The 10879-nt window shown below is 45.3% G+C and overlaps 1 protein-coding gene across 1 annotated transcript; it reads left to right on the top strand.

Annotated features, from left to right (window-relative positions):
* Positions 1 to 3519: 3519 nt before the first annotated feature.
* On the top strand, positions 3520 to 10357 carry LOC104523587 (regucalcin). The gene is made up of 6 exons (XM_010166223.1): positions 3520 to 3685; positions 4182 to 4364; positions 5866 to 6081; positions 7610 to 7741; positions 8421 to 8575; positions 9895 to 10357. The coding sequence occupies exons 1-6, from the start codon at positions 3520 to 3522 to the stop codon at positions 9943 to 9945; spliced, it is 903 nt and encodes a 300-aa protein (XP_010164525.1). The 3' UTR covers positions 9946 to 10357.
* Positions 10358 to 10879: the final 522 nt, after the last annotated feature.

The following is a 10879-nucleotide window of genomic DNA, read 5'->3' as shown; positions in this document are numbered from 1 at the left end:
TGAATAGGAGCCAAGTCTTAACGATGTTAATGTACCTTAATCACGAAAATATTTTTTTTCCTTATCATTCAAAGTGACTTGTACTACAACACCCTCCCCTGCATCTTTTATTATCCTCCTCTTTTCATCACCCAAGATGTTAATTTGACCCTAAACTTGGGAAGAATGGGCTTGCCCTCAGGGCGACCGAATGGTGAAATGTCTCTGTTTCCCTTTCCCACTGTTATGACATGAGAAAAATACTGAGCAAGGATTTTTCCCCATCACATGTTCTGCTGCTGGCACCATGAACCAGAGCATTCAGAAGGGCTTTGGTCTGTGCCTCATCATTCATGTGACTGCTGACTGAATACGAAATAGAAAAGGTTACCTGCTCCACGCAGATAACATCGACTATTGCACATTTTTAATCATCACTGAAAGCAGCAGACAGTTTCATTGGACCAGCGCTGGAAAAGAGACACCAACCCAAGTCTTGCAATATTTTCCTCAGCAGGTATGTTGTTGTGATGAACGGCAGAGTTTCGCATAGGTGTCCTCCAGCTTGGTACGATACTCAGCTGTCTGACTGAGGGAAAACGGTTCTTAAAATTCCTCGGTTTACACAGACAGCTGTTAAACTGTGCGCACATTAAAAGCTTTAGCTGTCTGCCTGTGCATTTAAAGTTTCAGCTTGAAATTAAAAAATGAAATCACCTGTGCTTGCATGAGGGAGAGGAGAGAAAAAGCACAGAAAACTTTTAAGGCCAGTCATTCATTTGTATTTTACCTGTATCTTAGGGGTACCAAAACGACCAATTTTTGTTCAGATCACAGTTTTACTTGGAAAACATTTTGGTGATGCCTGTCAGCCCCTTACTCTCCATGAGGAGTTTAGGCACTAGTCCAGGAGGCTAAAATGCCAACAAAACTTTGCAGAGAGGATATATAGGCAGAGTGAATGTGATGTTTTTACCTGCAGGGATTTTGTTTGGAGAGAATATGGCAGGATTTGGTGCTTTCTGCTTGGAATTGCTCTTTTTTCCCTGCACGGTCATCTCTGATGGGTCAGTGGTGCAGCAAGCAGGGTGGGAGGCGTCACACAAAAGGGTGCCAGATGGCAGGATGCCTGGGGAGCAGTGAAGCCGGGACACTTTGAACAATGTTTTTAGGGGTCAGCTTCTTATTTTTCCCTCTGAGGTGCTGTGTTCTGTGAAATGCTGCTGCTACATAGCTCCATGGGGTGCCAGCAGGGAGGGTCTAGCAGGAGGTGGACCACCGGATGTGGGAGGGACCAAGGGCTGCATCCCTGCCAGCCTGTGGGGACTCTTTCAGAGGGCAGTGCTGCTCTTAGGGTTGGATGACTCTTTCTGTTAAAAGCCTCTGTTTTCAGCTGCTTGTAAAAATTAGAGAAACCTCAGCCAACAAGGCACAAACCTTCCATTCTAGTTGCCCTCCTCTTAAGAACAGGGCAGGGGAAATTTGAGCCAAAAGATTCAGCTGTTTGAAAAAAACCCCACAGCTGGAGGGACACATGGGAGCAATGTCTTTGGTGGAGGGGAGAGATGCTGAGGCTGGATGTGGAGCTGGGGAAGGCAGATGTGTGCTGAGGGGTCTGTTGGACAGGGCAGGTTTCTGCAGCATCGAAGGCAGGAGGTGAGAGGGGTGAGCAGGCAGCTGGTGCAGGCAGGTTGGTTTCTCCCCTGCCTGTGCCTTGTGAAAGAGCTGGCAGTGGCACCATTGCGTACTCCTCACGCAGCGTGCAGGACGGGTCTGTGAATTAGTGTTTCGCCATGGCTTATCTGCTGGGCCCCTGTTTTGTTGCTGCAGAAGCTGGAGAAGGAGCAGTAGATGAAAGGAATGCTGGTGGGAAGAGGAAGCTTTCATAAGGCTCGGTTGGGTCAATGAAACAACTGATGAGACAAATACACACTGGCTGTAGCTGCACATCTGTCGACTTTCTGCCTCTGTGGGAGCCGTGCAGATGCTGGGCTGCTGCCGAACCCAGTTTTCCTGTGGGGGTGAGAGCAGCTCTGTGTTTTCCAGACCACAATACAATAAAGTCAGCTTTATGTCTCTGTTCCTTGGGTCCCAAATATGGCAGACACATGACATAAAATTTTACCCCAAGAGACACTCACTCCTCCAGCTTGAGCACAGCTTAGCAGGTTTTAGGAGGTTTTACTGGTATCTTGCTGCGTATCCTCATTTACACTTTAGACTGATGCTGTTTGCCTGCACCTTTGTGTGCTGCAGCAGGTCACTGCCCAGCCTCTCATGACCATTTTTCTTGGAAGGGAGAAGGTTGTATTTGATACATGGGTTGCTTGGACCTCTCTCCTTGGCTGGATAACTCCTCACCATGCATGCCTGGGACGGGGAAGATCCCGGGTCCCCAGCCCTGGCATTTCCACTGGCGGGGATTACTGCCTCTTCCCACATACTTTGAAACATATTAGTGCTAATTAATTATCTGTAAACCTTATCACCAGCTCACCTACTATGAAACAATGCCTGCTCGAAGACAGTAATCTGTAGGAATAGTGTCATGTCAGGGACTGGCAGCCTCCCAAGAAATATCTCTATCTGTGGAAAAAAAGGTGCTGAGGCCAGGGGGTGTGTAGCAGAGGTGTCCTCTCCATGATGGGTGACCGAGGCATTGAGAAGGTCCCTTTCTTTTGTAGGAGCTGAATGGTGGAGGTTATTGCTGACATCCCACCCCGCAGCAGGGGCAGGGCAGGCCCAGGGGTTGAGCTACCTGTTTGGGTGGGCATCATCAGGCTCTGAAGGCAAACATGCGGCATTGGGCACCTGCCAGGGTGGTGGCTGAGTGGCCAATGTCCCCGCAGGCTCCCCAGTGCAATGGGGATGGGGAGCAGCCAGGGCATGAAGAACCCCCAGCAGGAGCAGGCGCCCAGCATGGGAGCTTCATAGGTGTCTTTGCCCCCAAAGCAGCAACTGGGGTAATTACAGCCTGCAGCCTGGCACAGGGTGAAACTGGGAGTCTGTGGCAGGGGTTGGAGTCCTGGCTGGTGTGGTGAGGGGGGTTGATGAGGGGGAGAGAAAACAAAGCAGCAGGATTTCAAAGGCAGGAGCCTTCCCCAGTGTTTGCATGTTCACACTGACTTGGTGTGGGAACAGGCACTTGCTTTGCAGTGGCCTCGGTGGCAAATGCCAGTCAGTGTTATGGGAGCATATGCATCTTCCTATGGAGCAGGTCAATGCATCGCTGTTAATAAGGCAGAGCCTTGTTTTTCCACAAAAAGTCTTCTGACACTTTGGTGCTGCTGCCCACCAGTCTCTCTCCATGGTCTGGGGGGCACTTGGGATCACTGATCCCCAGCTAAGAGCTTGGTCCTGGCTGAGGGCCATGTCCCCAGCATGGTGCCTCACCAGCAGCTCTGGTTTAAAGTCTCTTGCCTGGAAAATGTGGGATTTGGGGTGCTTTGCCTTTTACAAACTCTTAAGCATTGTAGGTGTGAAAAATTCACACAATGAGCTTTTCATTAAATCCATCATTGTCCTTCTTCCCCTCAGACCATGTCCTCCTCCATCAAAATTGAATCCGTCGTGAAGGAGAAGAACAGGATGGGAGAGTGTCCGGTCTGGGAAGAAAGGGAGAGCGCACTCGTCTATGTAGACATTAACTCACAGAAAGTTTGTCGCTGGAGCCCACTCACCAATGAAGTGCAGAGTGTGTCTGTGGGTAAGAGCCATACTCACCACTTCATCCTTGGTGTCTTCTCTGTCTGCCCTTGTCCATCCCTCCCAGTAGGAGCTCCACAGTATGGTGGCCTCCCTTACTTTACATGGGGCCACACACCCTGCCCTCCCATGACCTGTCACTGAGCACGGTGTGGCCCAAGCCAGCTGAGCAGAGGGGACCATGCTCAGGTGTGGAGGGCCATGCACACATGGCCCTTGCTGAGCCCCAGTGGAAAGGCATGTTTCATTTGGGACCTGCAGAAGAAAAGGTACAGTCATAACTGCTGTGTCTGCTCAGGAGGTGGAAAGATCTGGAGAACACTGAGCCAGTGAGATGTGCTAATGATCCCAAGGGAGAAGGATCTTGGCATCAGCTCAGCCTTTCCAGGGTCAGGAATGTCCCAGTCAAGCCCAGATGCCCCAGGTGAGGTGGGAGGGGTAGGGCTGACCGACAGCCATGGAGCCGCCCACCATCTCCCACTCCCTCTCACCCACAGATGCTCGCGTCGGCTCAGTGGCACTGCGGCAATGCGGGGGCTATGTCATCGCCCTGGGGACCAGGTTTGCTTTCCTGGACTGGGACACTCAGGCAGTAACCACCATCCTCGAACTCGAGCAGGATAAACTCAACAACAGGTTCAATGATGGGAAAGTGGATCCAAAAGGGAGGTTTTTTGCTGGTAAGTTCCTGGCAGATTTTTCCCCCAGAGCAAAGAGGAGCTAATTACAGTATATATTTTATAATGCATTTTATTCCATGTTCTCAATTCCTCTGTTGAGTTCCCTGCAAAAACCACCTCCACAAGCGTGAGCCACCTTGTGAATGCTCTTGTTGGGGACCACCTAACAGGGGAGGACAAGGGACCCCTCATCCTCTGACTTAAATGAGGACAGAGGCTGTCAATAAGGGCCATCCAGAAGGAAGGCTCTGCTTTTGCTTGGCTGATGGTATTTTTCAAACATCTACCTACATGGGAGGTGAAGGGCTCACGCTAACCAGCCTTCTCTTCTTATTTCAAATTTGCTAAAATTCAGGAAATTTGATTGATTTACGATTATGCTCAAAGGCGGACGTGTCACTAGAGCTAAAGGCAAGAATAAGAGAGAAAAAGTGCTTTGCACACTCCCTCCTAGCTGTGCATGGTGGATCAATGCTTTCAACAGGGGTTTTGGCCAAGTGTTGTGTAACAAGCTCATGAGGTCTTCTAAAAGGAGAAACCAACAGAGACAGTCTGTCACAGTTAAAAGAGGGTGCAAATGCCCCTCTTGAGTGCTTCCCATCCTGTCACTGCAGAGTGCTCTCCTTCCTGGAGGAGAATCAGAAACTAAGTAATGAGCATAACATTGAGGTCTACATTTTCATTAAGAAAAAAATCTCACTTCCCTGGTATTCTCCACTTGCTTCTGAGGTAACCATGATTTACAGCACCTGTATTTTAAGGTCACAGCCCATTTAAATTATAAAAGTAGCCTACAAAGAGTAACAACAAAAAGAGCACATGATGCTTGCTTGCATCTTGGCTTTTGCTGTGAGCAAAACCTCAGCACCTAGTGGGTTGTGCTGTTCCTTTGAGTCTTTGGTGCCAAAACCTCATGGCAACACAGAAACTCATCCTTTAATTGGGCAGGATTGTCGCAGTGGGAAAACTCGACCACCCAATGTGAGCGATCAGCAAGCTTCGTTTATTGATTAATGTTCAGCATACTTATACAGTTCTTAATGAGATCATGCATATTCTGTAACCTAACTAATTAATTGGTCACTATCCTAAACGTTAACCCCTCCCCTAGTTCTTCATTCTTGGTTGCTTACTCCCTTAGTTCTCATGCCTTAGCTGACCGTAAGCAAGCTGTTATCGTATAGCAGCTGCAGTCAAGGACAGCGTGTCCTTACCACCCCAGCACTTCAGACTAACAGAATCCGATGTTTCCCAAAATCCTGGTCAGCCATCTACAGTATGTCTATGTGACCCTTGTCAGCTAACCAATCCTCGACACAGGATCACCTCCACAGGAGGCAGCTGCTCCCGACCTGCTCCTTTTCCTCCTTCTCATTCATCTAACAGGACCTGGCTAGTGCCTTTCTCCCCAGGACCTCTTAGTAACACCTAGAGGAGGTTTTTGATCAATCATGAGGAACAAGCTTCTGCTTTCTAACTGGCGCTCCCGTTTCCATTTCAGGTACGATGGCTGAAGAGACGGCACCAGGGGTCCGAGCGAGGCGGCAAGGCGCTCTCTATACCCTTTTCCCTGACCATTCGGTAATAAAACAGTTAGACCAGGTGGACATCTCCAATGGTCTGGATTGGTCCCTGGACCACAGGACCTTCTTTCACATCGACAGCCTGACATATGCTGTGCATGCCTTCAGCTATGATGTGCACACTGGAAAGATCGGTATACGTGCTTTTCTAAATTCAGTGACAAGTAGTGCTATTACCCTTTCTGCAGCAAGACCTGGGTGTGTAATATGCAGTGATTTATTTGACAGATCTCATATCTTCTGGTTCTAGCTTGTCAGCAGGCTGACAGTGTTTTTTCTTACATTTAGTTATAAACCAGGTGTATTTAGTGAACAATCTTTTGACAGTCTTTCAACTTACTTTCTTCTGGATAGATGGCTCATACTTAGACCTGTTCAAGGAGTTGCAGGGAAGAAGCCATTTATGCTGCTGAATGAGAATTAGTGTATAGGATGCTATTTATTCTTGAGTGCCATCTACTGGAATGCTTTGATTGTACTAGCTCCATAAACACAAATATAGAATATGCATGCATGCACATCACAGAAATGTATTAAACAAAATCAAGTTATCATTATGACTGAAGTTTCCCAATTCTGTAATTAAAATTGCCTTTAGGGAAGGAATTTTGGCAAATTTAGTTTAAATTCATTTTCTAGACAAACATTTTTTATTATAATATCTGCAAAAAGGAAAATCTAAGTGCAAGCAAGTAGATGTAAACTCATTAAAAAACTCTGTGAAATATTTTAGTGCTGTATCAACCCATTAAACTCCATGGGAATTTAAATAGCCGAACTGCCTTTGTACTCTAAGGACTGTGAAGTTTGTGTAATCATGGGTGAAAATTGTACAAAATAATTACATCCACTCAGATTTCATTTTGCTGAGAAAATCTATGTTTTAGGATATAAGATTTCTAAAGATTGAATGCAACTTTTTTCCCCCTAAATACAAAAACTTAATGAGTTTGAGTTTCCTGGCCTTGGCTTTATGCTGGTGACTGATTATGCTTGAGTGGTGCAATGGCCATAATGTGCTGGGGCCAGAGCAGGCAGATGGCGGCCCATGGGCACTGCTCCATGGACCACGCACGTGCCCGCCAACCTCTCTGCACTGCAGCCTAGACTGCTGCTAGTTGGTGTCCAGGCTTAATCAAAACTGGTAGCTTGGTTGGTTGTTAAAATAAGTACAGTTCTTGATCTTTACCCATGAGAGATTGATTATTACCAACATTTAAACTCAAGTTATTACTTATGTGATGTATTGCTCATAAAAAGACATCCAGGCTACCAGGAGCAATGAAAGTCCAGGAAAAGTTATTGTGCTTGCAGCAGTCCTGGTGGGCAGCTAGTGGTTAACAAGAGGGACAGAGGCATTTTGTTCTCCTTCTTGGTAAAATGATTATTTTTACTTTATTATTTTTATTTTATTTATTATTATTATACTTTAATTCAGTACAATCCCAAACCGCGTTGGCTCTACTGGAGGCTTGTTTCTGCCAGTCTAAGTCAAGCTTTTAACACATCTGCAAGAGGCATATGTGATATACAGTTTGCAGCACATCTTTGTCACAGAAAATGAACTTATCTGTTTGCAAGAACCTGGAAGATGTTAGACTGGGGTCTGATACAGAACTGGTACCAGCCTATGTAACACTGGCTTCATAACTCTCCCTGCAGCATGCCCCAAACTTTTGTACCGTCTAGCAAAGGAGGAGCACATGCCAGATGGAATGTGCATTGATGCAGAAGGGAAGCTCTGGGTGGCCTGTATTGATGGCGGGAGAGTCATTCGTGTGGATCCAGAGACAGGTAAGGCCTCCACCAGCACGCCTATATTGAGTGTCACCTACGTACCATGAATGTGAGAGGAAAGACAAACAAGAGGAATGGTTTGAAGGTGAGATAAGAAGGAGTAATTTATTGCCCATCTCTGCCCCATTGGTTGCCATGAGCATTGCTGGTCCAGGCCCCCATCGTGTGGAAAGCATTACTCCCCATGCTGCTTCCCAGTGTTGGCTACCCCTGCTCCTGTGGTCTGCTGATGCAGAATACCCACTTCTTAATAAAGGCACTTTAAAAATCAAAAAGCACTGCATAGCTGTTATGAGAAACATTCTAAACCTGCAATTAAAAAAGAAAAAAATCACAGAGTTGAGATGTTTAAGTGGGAAATGCTGTTAGGGAATGACAGCCATCCCAGGCCCAGGTGTCTCTGCCCTTCCTAGCTTCATATACTTTATTGCTTCATTTTGAGAAAAGAAAATGAAGCCTTGCAGGTAGAGAGGAGAGGATGAAAAATAGTTAGAGATGAGGCAGATGAAATAATTTTATTTCTTCACAAACTGTCCTTTAGGATATGGCCTCTGTCTGAAGGGGAGATGCCTTCTGAGTAAATGCCACATCTGTGCCATGTGCACTAATAATACATTCATATTTACATGCTTCCTAGAAAATGGACATTAGGAAACAACTGCACATTTTTTCCCAGGAAAAAGAATCCAAACGGTGACACTGCCTACTCCGAGGATCACCTCTTGCTGCTTTGGTGGAAAAGACTACTCAGAAATGTACGTGACTTCTGCATACGATGGACTGGATGAGGCCACCTTAGCCAAAGAACCTCATGCAGGAGAGATTTTCAAGGTGAGGGGATTTTTTTTCTTTCTGCCCATCAGACCTGCCAAGCCTCACACTCGGAGAGCGAGGTGCTCCGTCTGCAGCAGCCCTGCCCTCGCTCATCCTGCTCGCCTGATGTGCTTGTCCAGATGTGTTGCTCGTCCCCGAGCCGGGCACAGCTGCTTTTGCGTGGCTGCTCAAGCATTTGGAAGGAAGATCTGGAGAAATTGTTAGTAGTAGTGTTGATATCTTGGTTAGGCAAAGTCAGTATCCGACTAGGATCTGAAGGCAGCCAGTGGATTTAACTGATTTGCTGTGTGTAGCATATTCTGTAATACACTGTAAGGAATTGGGTCTTGCTCCTATCGCTTACTATATTTTCATCAGTTTTGGAAATTTTGTTCCCTCAGTTCTCATTTTTTAATTGTGCTAGAGTATCTAAATATTTACAACACAGATGGTTCCTTTAAAAATGAAATGCTTAAATTCACCAGGGCAGAGCTTTGTATCCTAAACCCCAAACTTTTGGGATTTTTTTTTCAGTCTGTTAAAAGTGGGTGCTACATTTTGAGTAACCAATAATCCACGTTTTTGTCCAGGGCTCTTGAATCCAAAACTTGTTTCTCTCTTCATTTTTCAGTCTATTAGCAAAAAGTACATCAGGAGAATAAAAGGTAGTTCTTAATCAGCAACTGCCATCATGCCCTGAAAGTTCACCACAGCATGAAAAAGGAAGGGTTGTAAATGAGGGGAAATGGAAAAAATCCGAACTATATTATCAGTTTGGCAATAGGATGAAAACTTGTCCCAGGAGGGATGGGAATCTAATCTGAGATGTGGGACCTTCTAGTTGAAAGCAGTGCTTGGAGCAGATTTCCCATGGCTGGAAACTGATAGATTTCTCAAGCAGCAATGTTCAGGAGCCCACAGGAGAATTAAATACCAAAAGGTCATTACAAGCCTTGTCTTTTTTATCTCTGTTCCTCAGTTCTCTAGTTCTAGAATGGAAACAGTATTTTCCAAACTCCCATTTGTCTTGCATGGGCAAAGCACGTTAAAAGTTACTATGACTTTTTGGTTACTATGGAGATAAGAACTACATGTAAGGGCCACTGATCATGTGTAAATTAGTAAAATTATTGAGTGGTGCTTGATAATTTTCAAGATCTTAAAGAGTTCTGAAGAACTCCATGTAATGACTCTTTTTGGACTCCTCTTGAAGCAGGGAATCCTCCACGTAGGGGTAGGTTGCTATGATATTTATTGTACAACATTTGCATGTTTCCATTGCACTCAGCTGCAGATTTGTCCTTTTCCTTCTATTTATTTATTTATTTATTTAATAGATAACAGGCCTGGGTGTGAAAGGGATCCCACAGAATTTCTACGCTGCTTGAACATTGACACTAAATAACAAAGAAGAAATGCTTGCATCTTGTAGTAACGCTGACAAGGAGAAGTCCAATGAACTACAGAATTTATCTGTGTGAGGATTTCTAAACCCACATTTGAGAGCGTGTTTGTTTGGAACTGAAGATATTCCTTCTTTTGTGGACCTGTGGCTTGATGCAATAGATTAGAGAGGTAAACTTCATCTGTGTTACACCTTCATAGCTTTTGTGACTTTCCATAAACCTCTTCAAGCTTGAGCTTAGTTTTGTCGAACATTCTGATGACCAGCTCTGGATTTTCAAGTCTGTGTGGTTCCCGAAGCAGAATCTGACTCCTGGTTTGTCTTTTCATATTACAGTGATGTACCAGCAATGATGTGGCAGATTTTAATAAACATTTTAAGAGTGATGACTTGAACTGGACTGCTCCTCTACTGTGGCACTCCCCCTGAGGTGTTTTCTTTGTGATCAGACTTATTTGTAGTATCTGGACTCCATTTTTACATCCTTGCTAGCCTGTTTCCATTTGTCTTGTCATGAATGTCTTCAGTCTGTTACTGAAAATTAACTATGCAACCATATTTAAAATATGCTTACAGTTTTTTGTTGGTTTTGTGGTTTGGGTTTTTTTCCCCCTGCATTCAGATATTACCATGAAAATGCTGAGTGACCATATGCAGTCAGGGTGTGAACAGGCTGTGACCTACCAGGATGACCTGTGGTATAAAAAACAGATGCTCTGTAGAGTTGTCCTGTCAGGGGTCATATTTGCATCCATACACATGAACTTCCCTTTGTTTTACATCTCTTCTTATTGCACACATGGCTTCACCTTCTTACTCCCCTTCTTATAATGCTCTGCCTCTTCTATTTCAAGTATTCCTCCCCTTTTTGTCTTTTCCCTTTAGGTTTTCTTCCTCTCCTCTCTCCTCTCTCCTCT

Source organism: Antrostomus carolinensis, unplaced genomic scaffold, assembly GCF_000700745.2.
Source record: "Antrostomus carolinensis isolate BGI_N321 unplaced genomic scaffold, ASM70074v2 scaffold3964, whole genome shotgun sequence".
Taxonomy (NCBI): domain Eukaryota; kingdom Metazoa; phylum Chordata; class Aves; order Caprimulgiformes; family Caprimulgidae; genus Antrostomus; species Antrostomus carolinensis.
Note: the sequence above shows the minus strand (reverse complement) of the source record. Positions and strands in the feature narration are given on the sequence as shown.